At 45.6% G+C, this 22,051-nt stretch overlaps 2 protein-coding genes across 2 annotated transcripts; one reads left to right on the forward strand and one right to left on the reverse strand.

The window, feature by feature from the left end:
- Positions 1 to 208: 208 nt before the first annotated feature.
- CSUI_005039 (uncharacterized protein) lies at positions 209 to 20,638 on the reverse strand. Its single transcript, XM_068065219.1, has 8 exons — positions 9,737 to 20,638; positions 8,670 to 9,179; positions 7,530 to 7,826; positions 6,379 to 6,700; positions 5,532 to 5,842; positions 4,296 to 4,402; positions 3,406 to 3,549; positions 209 to 2,876 (listed from the first exon to the last, which is right to left on the reverse strand). Exons 1-8 carry the CDS (start codon positions 19,089 to 19,091, stop codon positions 1,494 to 1,496), a joined length of 12,429 nt encoding a protein of 4,142 aa, XP_067922804.1. The 5' UTR covers positions 19,092 to 20,638; the 3' UTR covers positions 209 to 1,493.
- A 376-nt stretch (positions 20,639 to 21,014) lies between these two features.
- Positions 21,015 to 22,032, forward strand: CSUI_005040 (uncharacterized protein; the record flags this gene model as incomplete). The annotated part of the gene is made up of 1 exon (XM_068065220.1): positions 21,015 to 22,032. A coding segment is annotated over exon 1 (768 nt), but the record flags the coding sequence as incomplete, so codon positions are not given.
- Between the last annotated feature and the right edge of the window lie 19 nt (positions 22,033 to 22,051).

Genomic DNA, 22,051 nt, shown 5'->3' on the forward strand with positions numbered 1-22,051 from the left:
TATTGTTACACCGTTTTGAATTGTTTCATTCCCACTAGCTTCCGTATGCTTGGTCACCACGACAGCAAAGATGCCTCTCTCCTATGGGCATGACGCGAGGATCGCTGCACAGCGAGCGCCCGCCCTCTGACGGAGGAAACGTTAAGATAGACCGATCTATCTGTTGTCATCTTTCTGAGAATGAAGAAAGTGATGCTTAGATTATATCATTCAAAAAGCTTGATGTTTTGCCTCCGCTTTTGTTCTGCAAAGGGAACAAAAGAGAAGGGGGAAGTTTCTCGGTGAACCAACTAACTCTTATCCTCTCATTAGATGGGAAGACATGAAAACGATGTCGAAAAGAAGCAAGTCGAGAAGGGTGAAAGGAAAGGCAACCAATCAGCCATCTTTCTATTTAAAATCTTTCTTATTCGCTTCTTAGAGATGAATTACATCTGAAGTGACGATCATAACTGTTGAGACTGTACATAGAGAAGAGAAGAAAAAGACATTCTTTGAAAAGGCCTCTCGGAGATACGGTGCCACCCAGAAGAAAGAATCGTAAGAAAAGAGCTGGCGAAGGCCAGACGATTTATCATCCATCAGCCCATCCGTCACTCCCTCCCTGTACATGGATAAGCTTGTTCACACATACTGACTGGTATACCCCCCCTACTACTAAAGCCAAACAAGAGCAGTTTAATTATCGCGATACCTAGATGTTTCTTCGCGGTTCTATCATAAGAAAAGAACAAAGGTGTGACCGATGAAACCGGAAACGCACATAATGATGAGAAGTAGTCAAAAAAGAAATAGACTCTCCATCTTCAAACACCTAATTCCGCCCCCCTTCACTCTTCAGCTCTACTTTCCCTGCATGCGCATGCATTCCGACGAACCAGAAAAACCTCTCAACGTACTACGACGGACGAAGATCGCTACGAGAAACATAGCGAGAAGTCACAGTGAAATGAATAAGAGAGCGACAACACTCGACCATGAGAACAGTAGACTTCCACCATAGAGAATAGGAAGACGACTGTTTGTCTATACAGAAGAAAAGACTCGGTAAACTCGATCACTTCCGAGAGCAAGTGAGACATCCAGAAGTTTGGAAGACTTGTATGACAGGAGAGAAGGAAGGGAAGGACATCGGACAGCAGCAGAAGAAGCGAGGACAAGACTCTAATAGAATCACACCTAGGTGTAGAGTCTAAGGAATGTAAAGAAATATCTGAATACTCTCAACACTTGTGCACTATACACAGCTGGGAACCAATAGGTATATGAGGAGAAGAAGAATCATATAGGAATGAGAAGAAGCAGATGCAGCAGTAGCTAGCTGTGAGGACAGAAGTCAATCTTCTTCTTCTTCCTCAGGGATGGATAATAGATACACCTTGACTCTTCTGAAGAAATACACTGAAGAAGGAAACAACGGAAGCAGTAACGACAGAGGAAAAGAAAGAAAGGTAGACAGATACACAGACAGAAAAGACTCTCAGGTGTCTTGTTTAATCTACTCCAGAGATAGAGCCTCCTGCACTCTGACCACAGTTTGAAGAAGTCGTTGTGTGACGGCGTCTCAAAGCTGCTTCGGCTAGTAGAGCTCTTCGCTCTTCGATGCGCGTGGGACGAAGTCTCCTTCCCCCTCTTGAGGAAGTAGTCGTAGTGGCAGTAGTAGTAGTACTACTACGACTAGTGCTAGGCATAGAAGACACACTCCTTGGATTTGATGCCGATGGAGAGGATGAAGAGGAGGAAGAACAAGAATCGCCTCGAGCTAGCCGATCTCCCACCCCTCTTCCAAGTCTTCCTTCTCTCTGTGACAACGCTTGAGCTTGGGGACTTGTGTGTCGTTCGCTGCTTTCATTATCACTTGCTTTCGATGGAAGATCTCTTCGCCTTCTTGAAAGACCTTCTTCTTCTTGTATCTTCTCTAACAACTTCGTTGTCTCTCCTCCTTTGTCTCTTCTCTCTTCTTCTCTGTCTATCTCATTCCTCTCCTTCCTCAGTGTTTCGATCATTCCAGCCTTTTTCCTATCATTCTCACCATCCCTCAATTCACTCTTACCTTCATCTTCTCCCCCTCTTTCTGTTGCTGGCCTCTCCTGCCCTCCAAAAACCTTACTCTCCCCCCCCCCCTTACCACTCAGGTGTCTAGACACCCCACCTTCATTCCTCTCACACTCCTCCTGCTGTTGCTGTGGTCTCCCCCCCTCATCTAATATCCCTCCTGCACGCACATGTGACCTACTGCTACTACTACTGCTACCTTCAACACCATTACCACTACGACTACTGCTACGACTGCTCTTCGGAGGAGACTCCTCCTCCTGTTGCTGATCACCTCCCCTCCTATTCGTCCTAGCATTATTGTTATTCTCACCATCCTCCTCAGTAGAAGTAGCAGTAGTCGTTGCTGTGTTGACACTCGTATTTGCATGCGGAGGAGTGATAGACGCAGCAGAAGCAGCAGGTGTAGTAGTAGTGGTAGTGAGGCCATTGACGTTGTCCGTAGGGTTATTAGGCGTGGGGGGAGTGGTCGTGTCATTAGCATTGCGAGTGTTAGTATTAGGAGTATTATTCGTTGCAGCAGGAAACGGTAAGAGAACCTGAAGGAGATGCGAGTAGAGGACAGCTATCTCGAGTAGGATAATGCGGAGTGCTCTTATGAGAGTAAACAAGAGAGATATCAATGGAAACAACAAGAGAGATAAGAAAATACGAAGAAGAGATACCATCAGATACCAAAATCGCCAGACTGCTTGACGTAGACCTCCTCCCCCTGCTCCATTCGTAGTCCCAGGACCACCTCCTCCTCCGCCTGCGCCTCCTCCTATGAGAAGCTGGCCTCGTAGATGAAAGAGAAGAAATACAAGGAGATACACAAGCATCTACAGACACAAAACACACAAACAAAACGCAGTTCAAAAAGCTGGTCGGATGGAAGGAATAGGAGAAATACAAGGAGAAAGACACAGGAAGATGACGATGAAAAACGAAAACCTAGAAAAAGCTTTCTCATAGGAAAAAGAAAGACACAATTTGAAAGGAACATACACGTTTGAAGACAAGCCCTATCACCCCAAGAAGACTTCCTTACTATTACTACTACTAGTCTAACAGTCATTCGGTTGTGAGGTGCCGCTGGACCCTAGTATCGCCTTGTCTCTCCACGGGGTGAGAAATATGTATGTATCTATCTCATGGCTACATATATATATATATATATATATATTCATGTATATATACTGGGCGATAGGTGGAAGACTGTAAGCATATGTAAGGACTGATACATGAAGAAGAGGAAGAAGATGTATGGATGAAACGACGGTAGAAGAGGAAGAGGAAGTTGTCCCGTGATATCAAGCCTCCTCCTCCCTTGAATCTTCAAGAGAAAGAAGGAGAGTTGAGAAGCCTTACAGCTAGGTTATTCCAGCTCAACGAGAAGAGGAGATGATGGAAAAAAGGGGTGGCAGTCGGGACAAGAGTCGCATCGGGGTGTACATACAGCAGAAGGAGTCGACCATCATCGAGAAGGATCACCAAGTACACTCGATCTGGAGGCTATAGAGAAACACACAGAGAACCACTCAATCAATCAGTCATAACACCAGAAGGAAAGTCAAGACAGAAAAAGTAGCTTCTCAATCTTCCGGTCTCAGTCCTTCTTCGGTGAACTAGATCATCTTCTCTCTTTTACTGCATGCGAAAATCGCGGGAAACTCATTGGTATCTACTTGACGGCACGTCTTCAGATACGCTATTCAGGAAAAGCTCTCATACATGCAAATCCATAGGTATACATCATATACCTGTACATAGATGTCGGATCTAAAGCGTCACTATCTCCCTGGCTTTGTATTCCAAGTACAACACAAGGTAGCTAGCTGCCTGGCTGGAAGAGATACCGCGACTATCTACGAAGATCGTACATCTCCTTTCCCACTTCATTTCTTCTTCGTTGTCTTCTGAACGAGTGAGTATCTTCATTAGCGTGCGCGCGTCATCAGCGCTCGCTTGCCTAGTGATTAAGTGACTTCATTCTATGCTCGCTCATCTTTCTCCCTTCTATCTTTGTAGACCTCCTAGTGATAGATTCTTATAGCCCTTCTACTGATGTACATACCCATATGTATATACACCACCGATCGAAGAGACGACGCAGCAGACAGAAGCATGAAACACATAGAAAGAGAAATATGTGTGTGCCTGTCATAACAGTCTTTTCGCCTTGTATGGGCGGGCTCATGTCTTGGAATAAGAAGAAGAAAGAGAAGGCGAAAGAAGAAGAAGAAGGAAAGATTTCTTACCGGTGGGATGACACCCTGCTGTACGAGATGAGGGTCGAGGATAGGAATGAATCGATGGAGAGGAAAGAAAGAAACAGAGACAATACTTCTGTTCCTTGGATCGCCTCCTGCCGAGAAAACCAGTCACTTGTAACACGCTATGGTTGACTCTATCTCTCGAAGGATACATAGATTGATACATACAAAAGAGAACATACGATGTACGCATGCACATGTATGTACCTATGTAGGGGTGGGTGTACAGATATATATATATATATGTGTGAGTATGTATGTGTATGTCTGAATGTGTATGGATGTATGCGTATAACCTGGACAGAAGTATGTGCCAGAGTTATCTGCGAGACTGGAACGAGCCAGGTTCCTAGAGTACCTTCTGAACGCCCAGACACATCGTAAGAGGAGAAACCATGCATCAAACAACTTCACTCACACTCGCAGACAAGACCATAGCTATAGATATAGATATATATATAGATATACATATAGCTATCTATCCATCTATAGATATGTATGACACTGGCTGTGACACATACCTGTTCCGGAGAACTTAGGATGTCCGGATGTGAAGTGGCCTTGCATGCACTCCGTCTATATCTATCTATGTGTATATACACGTACGAATAGAGGGAGTGACTATCAGCTGTATAGCTATATGCTATACACGCTCGAGTGAGCTGTACCTATGTTTAGAGATCTATGGAGGCTTCATGCACGCATGTTCTTCATAGCGGCCAATGTCTGTTGGAGATCTGTCGTTTCATGTGTACTTCCACGACAATAAGAAGGAGAAGAAAGAAGTTCTCGCGACTCTTTCACGGACATGTTGGTATTGTCAATAGACAAGAGCCCTCATCTAGTTTATCTATCCATCTCTTCATAGCATCCATCATTCATCTGGCTCTCACCTTCTCTCATTCTCTCACCCCCTTTTTTCTTTCTTTCTTTCTTTCTTGCAACCTCTCATCATGATCATCATCATCCTTTCTTTCTGTCTCTGGATCTCTCTTCTTTTCTGTCTTTCTTTCTTTGTCTGCCTATAAGATAGTCATATTCCCTACCTACAGAAGGAGAAGAAATGAAAGGAGGAGATCTATACGTGAATTGAGAGAATGAAACTTCACCAAGGTAAGTACGTGAGAATGAGCTCATAGGAGGTGTACGTACACCTCACATCATGTGAATGATCCACCTGCTCCTGCTCTCCGACAGGACTTTTGCTCATGGAATTCTTACCTGCTCGTACAAGCGCTTCCGCTACATCCACTTCACGGACCTTAGGAGAGAAATCACTGCTGTTCTTCTCCTCACTCTCCATAGTGCTTCGATCATGTTCTCCTTCTCTTGATGCTTTTCCGTCTGTGCTTCCATTCATCTCAACAGAAGAGGAAAAACGGTGGCTAGATCTCCTTGAAAAAGGAGGACCGTTGCGATTCTTTTCAGTCTCTTCAGGTGTACGTACAGCAGTGAGGCTGGCTGAAGGGTCTTCGATCTGTAGATACACCTTCAAGGCTCCTGTCACACCGACTATATACCTCCCATCTTCACTGCAAAGCACGCATGGACAGAAGAAGAGAAGAGAAGAAGATAGGTCCAAAAAGAACACTCACATATCACGTATCGAATACATGTAGATTCATTATATATACATACGTATACATGTAAAGACAGGTATATCAGATTATAGAGAGACACTGTAGCTCAAGTCGATAGAAAGAGGAGAATTGAACTTCTTACTCTGAACTCTTAAGTTGAGAGTGAGGAGTCACTTCAACAGGACACCTCGACACACACATATACCTCAATACCCCACTATGTACTGATACATACATTAACTGACATACACGCAACCCACACATATGATACCACGCATGCACATTGGTCGGCCTAGATGTACACTTGATTCCCAACTATCTATCTGTCTACTCTTCCTACTCCATCTATGTATCTATCTATGATCTATCTACGCGTCTTGATCTATCTCCCTGGCTTTGATCTTTCTATCTATGTATATAGACTCCTTATGTATGACAAGAAGAGAGATTTACAGTGGTATCGGTCCTCTATTTGAAGTAGAGAGTACCTGATAGAGAGAAGACGAAAAGATGGAGAATACCTCCAAAACTCTTCAAATACACCTCGAGCCTCATACTGACTCAACTGATCTTGTTCGTCTTCTTCTTTTTCATCTTCCTCTCCTTCTCTCTCTCGTCTTCTCTCAGCCTCTTCTTCTCGTTGATCAGAGAAATCATCCTGCTGATAATGACGCCCACGAGGAGAAGAAGAAGACGAGGTGGAAGGGCCGACCATCCAGCCTCCTCCCATGATGTTGCCTAGTCGCCATGCGGTCCTCCCATCAGCATCTTCTGCTTTCATCTGTCTCGCTTCTTCACGCAAAATCCAACCTAGCAAGAATTGACCGAACCAAACACATACAGGTGATGCAAAGAAAGAGAGACGACACTTGAAGACATCCAGTCATAAAGGACACATTTCAACCTACCTCCCTCCTCTCGACTCAAAACATATGTCACCCTCTATCTATCTATCTTTAATCTATCTATCTATCTTTAATCTATCTTTAATCTATCTATCCATTCATTCGCGAACTACATGATACTTGCGTTTATCGTTGGTAATGGGACGCCTGGTACCTGCTAGATAGACGATAGAAATGATCTGCTTCAAAAGAAGGGGGGAAATGAAAGCACGGGAGCACATCTTCTTCTTCTTTGGAGCCTACGCTGAGGAAAACTTCTTCTCGACATTGTACAGCAAGCATGAAGAGAAGTACAAAACGAGTGATAGAGATAGACTGAAGATAGATAGACGGGCGATAGATAGACAGACCGACGATAGACGGATGCATAGATAGATAGATGTTGAAGGTAGATAGACAGTAGACAGATGGACTGACGATAGACAGGTCCGTAGATAGCTAAACAGTTAGACAGACCAAAGACCAGTACATAGTGAATAGCTCGATAGACAGATTGAGGATAGACAGGCAAACAGACTAAAGAAACATAGATAAAGGATAGATAGATAGATAGACTGACGATACATAGATAGACAGATAAAGGATAGCTCGAGAGATGGAGAAACACCCACAGCATCTTACTATTGACGTGCATGTAAACAAATTAACTGTTCTTCCTTAACTCAAAATATAGTTGTGGTCCTTCATGAAAGAAACAGATCCTTCTTTCTCCTGTGTTCCCTTCTTCTTCTTACTCTTTGGTTCGATCTTCTTCTTTTTCTTCATCCTTCCTGAAGACGATGTCTTGGCCTCTCCTTCATTTGCTCCAAGGGGGGAACGAAGAGAAGACGAGGAAGAGGAAGAAGTTAAAGATCTTGTACGAAGATGAAAAGACTGAAGCTTTAAGAGATACCCGAAAGCAAAGAATCTCCTATGACGGGAAGAACACCATAGAGGCTTTCTTACAAACTCATATACTCCTTCTCCCCCCCCCCCTCCTCCGCTCTGAGAAGAAGAAGAGGTTTCTCTTTCTCCTTCTCCCCCTCGAGACTCTGAAGAGACAGTTTGTCGACAAGTCGGAAGCAAGGAAAGAAAGATAGAGGAAGAACAAGAAGCAAAAGAAAATGAGAGGAGCGCAGCGAAAGACGGGGGAAAAGGAAACAGAAAGAGAGAGAAACATCTAAGTTGATAGAACTTACTTCTTCCTGATCGTGAAGAAAGGAAGAAAAGTAAGATAGAGAGATAGATAGATAGATTGAAGATAGATAGATAGGGAGAAGTAGAACTTGTTTGAGTTGACCCGAGGAGACCACCCATAAAGAGAAGAAAAGAGCGGAAGAAGAGAGAGAGCCTAGGCTCAGGGTTAGATAGGAGAGAAGGAAGAGAAAGAGACAGAAAGAGGTAAGAAAGCGTATGCTCTTTCTTCTGAGACGCTAGGGATAGACCGTCGTATCTGAGAAGATAGATGGGGGTTTACTGCCATGCCCATAGAGTGAAAGAAGTCCCAAGATAGAAAAAGACAGAAAGACTTCTCATGTACAGAGAGAATACGAGCAAGGGAATGACGTCATACACGAGCTTCACACCATCTTCACGCCCCTTGCCTCACTATCGGCTTTTCTCTCGTCTCTTCCTTTTCTTGCTTTCCTAATGGTACATGCCTTCACGAGAGCACTACAAAGGAGAAGAAGAGGAGAGCCACTCTTATCTCCTCTCACACTCCCGAGCACTCCTCAGTGTGATCTTGGGTGAAACTCGACAAGAAAGGATGGACAGATAGGCTATGCACATACATAAATACATAGAGATACATAGCCAGCTAGGATAGCTAGAGAGATAGATAGCTAGTTGCGGTGGGTCTCCCTATAAAGGAAGAGAAGTCTAGATGATCTTACCTCGAGGATTGTGGGAATCCCCCGACGACCTTCCCCGTGTGCGTTCGCCTCTTCCTTCTCCTCCTCCTCCTCCTTCACTATGGGTCTGACCACTGGTATGACTGGTGCTACTCCCAGGCTGAAGAACCCGTACAAAGTGATCGGTCCCTTCTTTGTTTCCTACTATCCAGCTCACGCACCCTTCTTCATCTTGATCGTTATTCTCATGAGACGTTTTCTCAGGCTCCTCTTCTCTGTTTTGGTCTCTCTTTCTCGCTTTCTCGTCACTGTCTGGATGAAAAGACGCGGTGGGGTTCCTCCTATCACGAGAAAGAGAGGAGGGAGATGCACCTCTTCGCACGTGGCCATGACGCCTTCGGGCGCTGAGAGAGGAGAGAAGATTCTTGCGAGAAGGACACAAAGGATGAGAAGAAGAAACAATGGAGGGAGTCATGTGAAAAGTGCGGTAACGAACTGCGCGATCATTTGAGTGAACTATCAGAGCTAAAATGCCTCCATGCTTCTTCATACCTGAGAAGAAGAAAAAGAAACCGCAGTAAAGAAAGAAAGACAGAAACACAAGTGACAACAAGGAGAGAGAGAAAAAGAGAGAGTGGGAATGACGAGGAGGGAAAAAAGGAAGATTCCGAGAGTGAAAGAGAGAATGAAGAGATAAGAAAATAAAGACGAAAAAGCAGACAGACAGGGGCAACAGTCAGAGACCATCACAATTCTCATGAATGACACAACAATAATACACAGGACCAAACCATACATCCATATATACCTAAATCTGTACGTAGCTATACCTATCCCTCTCTCTCCCTATCATATATAGATATATGTGGAATTGTGTATATGGACAAATGTCTCAATGCGTATAGATATATAGGACAGATAGGTTTGTAAAAGTAGAAGAGCATGCATTCCATCCTTCAGGAGATAAAGGGATGAAGTTGCGAACGTTCTCTCTCACTCCTCGATACTCCCATCTATATATCTATCTATCTTTAATCTATCTATCTATCTTTGATCTATCTAGGCTTATTTTGCCTCTGTCTCTCTCTCTCTCTTCGGACCAAACCTACCTGTCGATTTGTACGCCTGCTCTTCATCATCCGTCACAGAAGAAGAAGAAGGAGAGCCGACGTCTTCACGGCTCTTTCCAAGATCGATATGACGTAATAGAGCCACATCTCCTAGATTCTCTCTTTGCCATACACGCGGACCAACTACAGTAGGAAGCAGAGGAAGAGGAAGAGGCATGTCTTCAATCTTCTCATCGATATCTCTCTTCTTATGAGTGGAAAACTTCTTCTTTCGAGACAAAGACGCCCCCACCTCCTCCTGTTGTTCTTTATCTCCCAAATTCTTATCTACATCTTCATCTTCTTCTTCTTCGTCACCATCATCGTAATTCTTCTCACCTCGTTTTTCTTCTTCCTCTCTGTCTCCCTTCTTCTTCTTCTCACTCTTTTCTACTGAGACTTCAGCGCTCTTTTCTGCCTTTCCCCTCATCCGCTTCTGCAGTCTTAGCCACTTGCGATGAAGATGAAAAAGAGAGGACAAAGAGAGAGAATGCCTAAAGAGATACTTGTCAGCACGTCCTCTTGAAAATACCAAGCCATTCGAGCTTAAGCTTCCTCCCACATCCACAGGGGCACTCCCCTCAAACAGGAAAGTGGCGTATTCATATGAAGAGAGAATAGAGCTATCTCTTTCCTCCTCTTCTTCTTCTTCTTCTCTTTCCTCTTCACAAGAAAGACTGGAAGAAGAAGAAGAGAAGGACGTTTGTGTGTTTTGGGTTCTTCCTTCATGAGGTGCCGAGGGCCTTTGCATGCTCCTAAGAGAAGAAGCTTCATCTGTGTGAGAAGGCTGCAAGGTCCTTTCGCCATGACAGAGACGTCTCTGACGTGTAGGATGGGAGCGCTGGATTGTCGGTGTATGTTCGTCTTCTTCGTCAGAGTGAGTTAGATATGATGGCGCTGGAATAGATCGATCATGTTCTTCTTCTTTTTGCGACGGATATAGGGAGGAAGAAAGAGGAAGAGAAGAAGACAAGAAAGAGAAGTGATGGATCTCTTCGTCATCCTCATCATGTACAGGGTCTCCTATTCTTAGAGCCAGTGCAGTTGTCGTTGGGAGAGGCGTATGAGAGGACACTTCAGAAAGTTCTGCTGAGGGAGATGTCTTGTCCGACTTCATTTCTAGCGGTTTCCTCCTGCCTCTTCTTATCTCTGCATTTCTTTCACTGTCCTTCTTCTTCTTCCTCTGCTTTTCTTCTTCATCTTTTCTCTTGTTCTCTCGCCCTTCCCCCTCTTCCGCATCTTCGACTTGTTTCTCTGAGCGCGATGAGAAGAACGGGACTTTATCTTCTTTCCTCTTTTTGGCTAATTCTTCTGCTCTCTTCGCTTCTTCTTTCGTATACTGCTCGAACCACTGTCGCCTACGTCTCTGTAAGACAAGAGAAGCCGTATGATCTACTCGAGGAAAGAGAGTTACTCTCCACTTCATATCGAGTCCCTCGGGCTGTCCATACACCACCGCAGCTGAGATGGTTTCAGAATCGACAGCTAGCCATGCTTGCTCACCTTCGATGCTGTAAGATCGAACTAGCTGGAAGCCTCGTAATGCCATAGCAAGAGAGGTCGGAGAAAACAACACAGGCGGAGAAGGAGAAGAAGAAGGAGAGAATAACGACTCGAGTGAGTGAGGAAGAGGAGAAGAAGAAGAAGGCAGTAGTTTACTTTCTTCTTCTTTCTCCTCCTCTTCTTCTGCAGTCCCGTCATCCTCATCATGATCTATCTCTTCCTCTTGGATACTTTCTTCTTCATTTCTCTTCTCTGCATCTCCATGAGAAGCGCTTTTGGCTTTTTCATGAATTATACCTGGGAATCGCTCTTCTACACCTCTTTCTTTCTCTTCTTCTTTTTCTGCTTCTGCCCCTTCGCTTCCTTTCATTCTATTCTTCTTCGTCGCGGCCGAACTCCCATGATCATCTCTCTTCTCCTCCTCTTCCTCCTTTTCGCCTCCGTCATCTTCCTTGGTCGCTTGTTCTTCTTCTCCTTCTACACTCGAAAAGGAGAGTTTCGCTTTGACCACTCGGAAGATGTCTATCACTTTCTGAACTTGTAGAGAGAATACACTTAAGAGTTCGATCCATGCATTCTCGTACAGGCGATCGCCCGACCTCATAGAGTGAGGATACGACTGCTGATTCTTGATGGGGAGACCTCTTCCTCTTCTTCTTCTATCTCCTCCTATTTTCTCTTTCTCTCCCTGTGTGTGATGGTCTATAGAGTAGTAGTCATGCCGGGGTTGTCCTCTATCTTCATCATAGGCTTCTAGGTCATCTCTCCCCAAGCTAGTCAGATACGCTTCTTCTTCCTCCTCTCCTCTTCTTCTTCTATTGTTTTCATCTCTTCTGTTTCTTCTTTTCTTCAGCCTGATCAGCGCTTCAAGCTCTTGCGCTTCTTCTCCTTCTTCACGTCGGAAAGACATCCAGGGTAAATCAAGCAAAGAAAGAAAGCTATTCTTCTGAACCGTCTCTCTTTCGATCTGCTCGAAAGAGCCTCTTTGACCTCCCCCTATTCTCGACAAAATTTTCTCCGGCTGAGAGAGGTTGAAGAGATCTCCCTCATCAAAGGCATCCCTTGAGAAAGGTGACGACGAAGAAGAAGAAGATAATAATGAAGAAAACAGCTTCTGTCTTTCTTCTTCTTGTCGTTCCTCTCTCTCCGAAGAGATTCTTCTTTCTTCGTCACTTCTACGTCTCCTTCTTTGTTCTATCTTCTCCTCTTCTCCTTCTTCTTTACTTGAAGCGGTTCTTCTTCCAGATAAATCAAGAGACTCGATCTCCTTCCTTCTCTCTTGATCGTGTGCCTTGAGGAGTTGACTTGTATGCTTCTCAAATGGAATGCTTTGCTTTTCATCTCTCTCTGCGTGCAGATCTCTTTTCAAAATCTCCTCTCTCTCCTCCTTCTCCTGCCGTTGTCTCTCTTCTTCTTCTTCTTCTATTTGCGCGCTTCTCTCTCTCTCTGTCAACTCCGCATGCATGAAAGCTCTCCCAAGGTGAGCGGCTCGCATCATTGCCTGAGGTGTAACTACACTTAGATGATGATGATGATGGGGAAAGAAAAGAAGTTCACTGGCAATCGCATCCACCCCATTATGCTTCTTCTTTCTTCCCGAGATGGATGGTCTCTTCATTGGCATCTTCCGCTCTTCCACACCTTGGGAACTGAAGAAGGGAGAAAATATGGCTCCAAAGAAAGAGAAAAAGAACTTCACAATTCCTTCCTGCTCTTCTTCTTGCTCTTCAGAAACAAGATCCTCGCTCTTCTTCTTCTTTTTGTGCCTCTTCCCATCACCCGGATCTTCTTCTTCTTCTCCTTCATGATGGTAAGTGTCAGAAGAAGATATAGATGAAGAAGATGAAGAGAAAGAAGACTCTTCTTCTCCTTCTTCATCATGTACGTCTTCTTGGTCTCTTTCAAACAACCTGAGAATACGCCGATACATATCTACTTCTTCACGTTCTTCTTCTTCTTTCAATTCATCTTCTTTCTCCTTGAAGGAATGGGCAGTTAGAGCTTCGAGAAAGCGGAAAGCAAAGACCTTCTGCTGTCGCCAGAGAATCCGCAGCAAATCGAAGGACATAGACATTCCTAGGCGAAAGATCGACCAGGGAGATGCCCAAGAAGGAGATGCGAAAAGCAGGAAAGAAGAGGAGGAAAAGAAGAAGAAAACGTTCCGCTGAAGAAAGCGAGAAAGGGGAGAAAAGAGAGAAGAAAGAGATGACAAAAGAGAGAAACGTGAAAAGAAGGAAGATACAGAAGAAAGAAATGTCTCTTGATGAGTGAGTGAGATCTTCTTTGTGTGTCTTCTTCCATTCTTTTCATTCTCTACAGGAAGCTCCTCTTCCTCTTCTACTTCAGGAGTGCTTTCAGACCTCGGAAACCTTCTCTCCTTTTTGAGAGAGCTACGAAGGTCATCTTCATCTTTCCTTCTTCCTTCTTCTCCTCTCTCTTTCACACTCCCCTCCGATGACAGATCTAAGTGTCTATCATCTATCGAGGTCGCCTTCTCATCTTCGTCTTCTTCTTCTTCTCTTTCTCCTTCTCGACTCTTCTTTTCCGCTCTTCTTTTCGTTTCTCCTCCCCTGCCGTACACTGCATGCAAGAACTCAAAGAGAGGAAGCAAGTTGAGCCAGCGATGTTTACTAAAGTGAGACGTCTGCATAGAGAAGTAGAGGGCCTCCGGATTGGAGACGAGATACCACAGTGTACGTACAAGAGAAGAAGAGCAGCGAAATCCTTCACGTAGTAGAAGCCACGCAAAGTCGCTGTAGGAAAGAAAGAGCTCTCCGCCCAACCGAGTCAAAGAGAGAAGAAAGATCGATAGAGCTCTTCTCATACGGTAAGGATGATAAGGAAAAGACAAGATCTGACGAAGAGCTTGCGACATTTCACGTCGATGCAAACTCACAAAGGCGAGCGAAGCCGGAGGGGGAAACACCGACGAAGAAAGACGGGCGTATAAGGCTGAGACAGTAGAAGCGAGAGAAGGAGGAGGAAGACTCCCATCACTTGAAGAGCCAGGAGGGAACGTATACGGAGAAGAAGACGATGAGAGAGAGGAGGAGGAGGAGGAAGAAAGAGAATGGAAAGAAGAAAGATGAGAAGATGAAGATGCGTTGAGAGCAGCATTTGTCTCTTGCGGCTGGTCCATTATCCCTCCTCCTGTCATATGAACGTGAGAGAGATCTTCTCCTGGAACTTCCTCTTCTCCATGGAAGGTCTCTTTGTTCACATCATGGAGATCTCCATCCCGTCCCCCGCCATCACGTCTATCAGTCCGCTTCTTTCGCCCATCTTCTTCCTTGTTCCTTTCTTCTTTTCTTTTCTCTGAGGTATCTTCTTCGCTTCTGGCGACAGTCTTCTTCGTCTTTTTCTTCTTCAGTCGGAGCTCCTTTCCTTCAGGAGATGTATAGTAGACACAACGACCCTCGACATACTCAACAGCTCGATGCACCGTCTCTAGGGAAATCACTTTCATCTGAGGAGGCAAAGGACAACCACCAAGATCTCTCCATGTATCTACATCATTAAGGATTAGTCTCTTGGAATCTACACGATCTGTCTCCTCTCCTTCTTCTTCTTCTTCACCTCTGACTCCTTCTTTCTCTTCTCTCTTCTTCGTCTTCTTATCACCATGATTCTTGGCGGTGTCGTTCGTCTTTCCCGCAAGAGAGACTTCTTCTTCTTCTTGTTCACCTGCGAGGAGGGAAGAAGCAATTGCCAGGCGATCGAATCCCTCCAAGATGCGAGCGCGACTATCGATGCTATACACATGACGTGAGGAGTCTATGACGGAAGTGAAGCTGCCTGGAACACGAGAAGAAGGAGAAGAAGATGAGAGAGAAGAAAAGATTTCTCTTCTCACGGAGACAGGAGGCGTAAGAGGCGTGGCAGTGAGAGAAGAAGGAGACAAAGATGTCCTGGGAGACCTCGATCTTTCTCCTGATGACGAAGCATGTCTTTCTTCTTCCTCTGCTTTCTTCTCTTGTGAAGACATAGAACTTCTCGCGGAGTTCTCCTCACGTTTTTGATGTGAGAAAGAAGAAGAAGAAAGAGATGAAGATGCTGCTGCTGAGTGAGAATAGACACCTCTCAGATACAGAGGAAGAGCGTCAGGAGATTCGAGCTGAAGAAAATTGCCGCCTTCAAAGTCCTCTTGCTCTTCTTCTTCTGTCTCTCGTTGAAGAGATCTACTTCGGGTCTCTTCAAAATTCTCCAGCTTCCTAGAGGAAGAAGAAGAAGAAAGACGCGAGGATGAAGAAGAGTTTCTCTCATCCCGATGATCATGAAGAGGAGATGGTCTGCCTGACTTTCCTTCTCGTGTGTGGATTCTTCGTAGTCCAGTCTCTTCTTCTCTTACCGGGTCTCTAAGATGGACTGGGCGAGAAGAGGAAGAAGAGGGAGAAAAGGAAGGTGAAGACGACGGAGAAGAAGACGAAGCAATGAAAGCAGAGAGAAGTATGGAATTGAGTTGATTTATCTCTTTTGCAAACCTATGAGAAGAGTGACGATGGTTATGAAGTCGAAGATTCTGTGAAGGATAGAAGTTGCTCAGGTGTCTATACAGCCATGCACGTGTATGCATGTTGCCTAAAGCTGCCTGTAAGACATCAGCTAGGGAACGTCGATACACCGCGAGTCGAGTGCGATAACGTAGGGGTCTTCTTCTATAGGCCGGACTTGCAGACGGAATCGATGTCGACAGAGGCGAAGACGAAGGATAAGATTCCTTTGAAGTAGCATAAACAGGATCTTTCGTATAAAGAACAAAGACATACAAGAAGTTCGATTTCTCATCGACTACCGTCTGAACTGATATGCTTTGACTTTCTCCTCCTCCTCCTCCTATAGCAGCCGAATCACTTAAGGGAGATGTAAAGAGCTCTCGATATTCTTCTTCCGAGATAGATGCTTCAAATGTATTCTCTTCACTTTGGATGGTTTCGTCGTCCTCATCATCTATCCATCCACCTAAGAATGAGAAAGGATTCTTCGGGATTTCTGACGGAGCCTTCTCTTTCTTCTCCCCTTCATTCAAGTTGTCTCTTTTCTTTTCTCTTGAAGTCTTCTTCATTGTTGTCTTCTCATCTTCATCTTTTCCTTTCTTCTCCATTGTATCTTTACGTATCTTCTCAGCTTTATCTTCTTTAGAGATTGAGCGTAGAGGCAACTGCCCTTTTTTCATCTTCGAATGACGAGAGAAAGAATCTAAGTCCGATTTCGAGGACGGTGAGGGAAGAGCTCTTCTTGTTGCGCGTGGTCTAGAGAAGGAATTAATACTGAGCGACCGAGAGGTTCTATTACGATGGCTAGTCGTTGAGAGACTAGACATCCCCTCCTCCTTCTCCGTCATGATGTCTACTTCTTCTTGTTCTCCTCCTTCTCCTTTTTCTTGTCGAGTAGACATGAGCATGTCTACTCCTGAAGGCCAAGAAGAGGAAGGTAGAGGATGGCGAAATGTTGAAGAGACAGCGAGATAATGAAGAAGATGAGGGGGGGAAGATAAAGGCATCTCTTCGAGGTGATAGAAAGATAGCATCTGTAATACATGATCTATCGAAGCGACAGATCTTAAAGCCCTGGGAGGCTGTAAAAGACGTTCTAAAAGAGATGAAGAAAAAAGAGAATGAGAATCTAAACATACGTCTCCCCTATCAGAGAAGAAAGAAGAAGACCTTGAGACGTTAAAGAAAGAAGCAGAAGAAGTAGATCGTGTGTTGGCTATACTCTTGTTCTTTACGACCGACGTCTGATCATTCGAGGGGTCTGAAGAAGAGAAGAAGACCTTCATTGCCTTTCTTTCTCTATTTTTTTCTTTCTCTCTCTTCATTCCATCGTCTGAACTTGCAGACGCCGTTGAAGAATCTTTATCGTCTTTCCTAGATCGTGAAAAAGCGGAAGAAGAATCATAGCAGGGAGGGGGATATGCCATAGGATTGGCTACGTACAGGTATCTTGCCAACTCTCCTATGAGAGCCTCATCCACTCTCTCCTCCCTTTCACCAAATCTCCCCCTTTCATCTTTCCTAAGATCTTTCTCCTTTCCTAGTGAAGACGAAGAGATCTTCTCTTCTTCAACTCCTTCTTCACTCTCTCTTTCTTGAGAAAGGCCGTGGGAAGGCGAAAATGCCGAGGTGGTCCGTCTGTGGTTCTCATCATTGTCGAGAAGAAACCTATCATGAAGATAAGAAGAAGAGAAGAGTTCGCTATGATAAGGAGAGTGTATCTTCATATCTTCTCTACGTAGACTTCGATTGGATCCAAAGCTCACACGCAGCATCTTCCTGTAGTTTTCCTCTTGGACTTCTTGAAGATTGAGAAGGCTAGCGAGAAGCAAATGACTAAGAGTAAAATCGAGGTACTGCGCGTCTCGAAGGATGTGGAGAGGAACGGAAGATACACGAAATGGAAGTCCTCCAGCTTGAGAGATAGAAGAAGAAGAAGGAAAGTCAAGAGGCTCGGTCTCCTCCTCCTCTTCTTCATCTTCTTCTTCTTCTTCAGATTCCTTCTTCTCTTTTACTTCTTCTTCTTCTTGTGTTGAATCGGTCGGTGAATGGAGAAGATCCCGCGAGGTTAAAGAGCTCGATTTGTCAGGAGGGACAGAGGTAAGATGACCGAGAGCATCGGTGTTAATGGGCTCCTTCTCCGTGATATGAAATCTTTTTTCTGAGACATCCCTCATCTTCTCTTTCGTTTGATCTCCTGATCTTCTTCTTTCGTCTTCCTTCTCACCTTCATCTTTCCTTTCTTCTTCTTCCTTTCTTCTTGTTCTTCTTCCTCTCTTCCTTCTTTTTCTTCTTCTTTTTTCTCTTCTCCTGTCTTCTTCCTTCTCCCCGCTCTCCTCTTCTTCTTCTTTCTGTCCTCCCTCTCGATGGAAGAAAAGCAGGGCTTCTTTCTCTTTCTCTGTGAGCTCCCTCAAGCGTCTATACACAGCAGTCGACAAAGGGAGGTCTTCATCGCGGTCAAAGAACCAATAGAGAAACGTATCTCTCCCATCACTCTCGCTCTCCCCTTCTTTCTTTTCTCCTTTCTTCACTACCTCACTTGAAGGGATGTCTCTACCAGAAGAAGAAACACCACGTCGGCTTGCTTGATGACTCTGGCCTTGACGAGGTGTCCCTTGAAAAAATGCAACTGCGTCGCCATCACTCTCGCGTGCTTCTTCTCCTCCTCCTCCTTCTCCTTTATCTCTTTCATGTCCCAGGAGAGTTGCTTCTCCAGCTCTTCTTCTTTCTTTCTCTTGTTCTTTCTGCTTCTTCTTCTTTTCTCCTCCAAAGTGCATCCCTCTTTCTTCTTGTTGATCCTTCAGCTTAGAAACAGTCTTATGGGTCTTTTCTTCTCTAGAAGAACTCCCTTCTTCTCCGCCTCTAGATCCTCCTCCCCCAGCAGAGGAACGAAAAGAAGAAGAAGCTGACCTTTCCGATGATTCCTTTGTACTTTCTGAGAGAGAAGGGAAGAGAGAGGAGCGAATCTTCTCCTTCTTCTCTTTTTCTTCTTCTTGCTCTACATCTTCTTGTTGATCTCTCGAAGGTGTCATGAGTTGTCTCGAGAAGGAAGAAAGCAAAGGAAATCTTGTGAAGAAAGAGTTCGATGAGATAGGCCGCGACACAAAGAGAATTGAAGGGAGAACTTTAGCGGGAAGTAGCCGTCGTTGATATGCCGCCGATAATCCCCCACGGTCCCAATTGGATGAAAGAAGAGATCGGCCGTCATCTCCGACTTCGTCTGTCAAGAGATATAAGCAGACAACTGAGAAACACACTAAGACGTTCAAGATACACACCGCCTGCGCGAGACGCGATGGTGCGAATTGGGCCCTGCCTAGGCCACCTCCTCCGCCTCCTGCGGGAGGAGGAGGTCGCATGTTGGAGAAAGAAGAGAGGAAGAGAAAGACGGGAGAAACAACAAGGGACACGTGAAAGAGACGTTAGGAAGATAGAGAGAGATGGAGCGCTTGAAGGGGAGTAGGTAGGGGATGGTATGGAGATGATACGAGAGAAAGACGAAGAGAAGAAGAAGAAGAGGGAGAAGAAGAGATGATGAGGGAGGTCAAAAAAAAAATGAGAAAGCATGGGAAGAAAAGAGTAGAGAAGGTGGTGGAGTTGAAGGACATAGATTCAAGCAATGTAGATGAAAGAAAAGAAGACCAGGAGGGAAAAGGAAAAACGGGCTTTGAGAAAGACAGCGAAGAATGTGTTTGCCTAAGGAAGAGAATGAAGATGAGTATAAGGAGAGAAGGAGAGATGAGGTGCGAGCGAAGCGCAAAAGGGAGACTGGAGAAATAGTAACATGGAGAGGGCAGAGACTGGAGAGGAGATGAAGAAGAAAGACCCCCCCGGAGGGGGGGGTTGGGAACGTAGAGAGACAGATAGAGACGTGTAATAAGGAGCGAAAGACAAAACAGAAACGGCGAGGAGGCGAAGAAGAGGGAGGAAGAGACTGATCAAAAAACGCTAGAAACAAGGAACCCCAGTCGAGTATGAGAAAGGAAAGGGATATACGTGTGGAAGATGGGCGAAAGAAGATACTGCCCACTCAATACTAGTTAGGCTCTACACAACGATGGAAGAAACAACGACACTGCGTTTATCTCCATGGGGAAGGAGAGCGTCCGGAAGAGAATGGCAAGCCAGTCTTGCCTGAAAAATAAGAAAGCCTTTCAAGGAAATGGAAGATCGCCACGAAGAGAGTTGTCCGTCACGACGGCATCACATCATAACTCCCACGGTCGCGTGGTTTCTTGAAGTGGCGCTTTACTCAAAAAAGAATTGAAGTCTCTTGCGGTGTGCTTGTTGGCATAGTCGGGTCGACAGACATGGGCGAAGGGGGGGGGAAACAAAACAAAGTCCTTTCGTAGACCAAGCATGAATCTGGTTCGCGCGAGAAGATGCTAACGATAGGCTCTAGGTGTATAAAGCAGTAGGTGTTGAAAAGAAATACATTAGACGGCAGAAAAGGAACGGCAGAGGAGTGAGAAAAGGGGGGACGAAGTCACCATCGCCGTTCCGCGCTGCCAGAGTTCGAGGATCCCGACGGAAAGTATATGTAGTCACTTAGTAGTGTGCCGTCAAATTAAAAGGGAGAATGACTCGGTCCCAGCGAGGACGCAATGACGAGTAGACAGGCGAACTAGAACAACAAACAGAAGAAGTCCCCAGTGAGGACGATGCCAACAGTCTCACCACGGAAAAAGAAGTGGAGCTCGTCATTCCCGAGCGGAGAGAAACGAGGAGGCGAAACACCTCTACAGCGATGATTTTTAGTTTTGGACTTCGCGAACAACCTCCAAAATGACATACATGGCTTTTGCGGGAGGGCGAGGAGGAGTTGCAAGAAGTCTCAAGCCATGTGTCCAGGTGTATGTACACCTGAGTGACAGGGGGACTCACTCCATCCTACTATTATCAGCGGGGCAGACCAGAGTGGCAGGCACCCTTTCAAGCTCCACGGAAAAACTCTCTTCTATGAGCCCTCTTTTGTTGACACATGTTCTGCTCTTTCTTCTATATGACGACTGAGCCTTCTCCCACTGTGTGCATGCAGCATCTGTCTTCGGACATTACTCGGGTACGCGTTTTCAAGGCGAAGCGGACAGCATGACTCACATGGCTCACCACCAGGGTCGCCGAGACCAATGGTCTGTTGAGAACCTCAGCGACGACCTACGGCCCCGTGACCGTCGGCGTCCCACTGGCTCACCTCCTCCCAGGTCTCCAACGTCCCAGCCACAAGTCCACTTCTCTTCATTTCTTACCTTCCGCGTTTTGCAGTGTGGCTGCCGTTGCCTTTCTACACACGTCGGGTGGGTGTGCGGCGAAGTGGTAGTTGGTCTAGTATTTCGCGTCTCTAACGGGTATTTTCGATGCGTTAGATGGCAGAGTCGCTGACTCGTCCTCACGTCTCTATTGTCGTTGTTACTTCCGTCCCTGTTGGCACTTCCTCGAAGATCTGTTTTGCCGTGTACGCGAGCCTTTGTTCACCAAGTGGAAGACATCCTTGCCTCGGTGTCTCGGTATCTCCCCGTTGTTCCAGGTAAATGTGGTCTCGACTTAAGCAAAAGACGTTACATTCACAAGCAGAAACAAGAAACTTTCAGCAGAAGAGGCTCACTCTTTTCCAAGTTTCCCTTCTCTCGTGCAGGTCAGATTCTCACCAGTGTCACAGTGGTATTACATTGAGCCGCCCTCCCTGTTGTCCGTGGCGTACACTGGGTGTATACAGAAAGCTGAATGTAAAGGCAGCCTGTTACGGTCGCATCAGTCCTCTCCCGTGTGCTGGCGGCATGAAAGTCTCCGCTGGTCCGAGTCTCCTGTTGTCAGCTATTGTATTGCTGGGATTTCCACAACTTCCTAAGGCAAGATGTGAATGGGACGATTGGTTGTTTTGGCGTCCGGCATCTTTATTCACTACTAGTAAAAAGGACCGGCAACCCTCACCGGTGAAAGGAGCAGGCAGCCAGGTTACCTCTAGTGCACGCTCTACCGTCCCTTTCCGTGTGGCAACCACTACCGCTACGACTGTGTCCCCGACAGAAAAAACCAGGAAGGCACGTGCTGGTACAGCCGACTGGTGGAGAAGTTTGTTTTCTTTAGAGCGGTTTCGAAGTATTTCGCGACGAGTAGTTCCTAATGAAAATGACAAAGAACTTACACGGACTTCCTCCCCTCCTTCTTCTGGCCCTTCGTCTACGGCCACTACCACTGCTTCACCGAAGCGAGATGAAGATGGAAAACTTCCGTACTCTGGGAAATCCGAAGAGATGGGAGAGTGGATGAATGCGAAGAGTCCTAAAGAGATAGGAGAGGGGACGGACGCTGAGAGTCC

This window comes from Cystoisospora suis (assembly GCF_002600585.1).
Source record: "Cystoisospora suis strain Wien I chromosome Unknown contig_2412, whole genome shotgun sequence".
Classification (NCBI taxonomy): Eukaryota; Apicomplexa; class Conoidasida; order Eucoccidiorida; family Sarcocystidae; genus Cystoisospora; species Cystoisospora suis.

What these genes read in the sequence shown, in the direction of transcription:
- CSUI_005039 (XM_068065219.1), bottom strand. Translation starts at nt 19,091, where the DNA reads ATGCGACCTCCTCCTCCCGCAGGAGGCGGAGGAGGTGGCCTAGGCAGG. An exon ending in GCAGGCGTACAAATCGACAG is followed by an intron (nt 9,180 to 9,736) that starts GTAGGTTTGGTC and finishes TCTTCTTCTCAG; the next exon opens with GTATGAAGAAGCATGGAGGC. An exon ending in TTTCGTCTTCTCTCTATCAG is followed by an intron (nt 5,843 to 6,378) that starts GTACTCTCTACT and finishes CGTGCTTTGCAG; the next exon opens with TGAAGATGGGAGGTATATAG.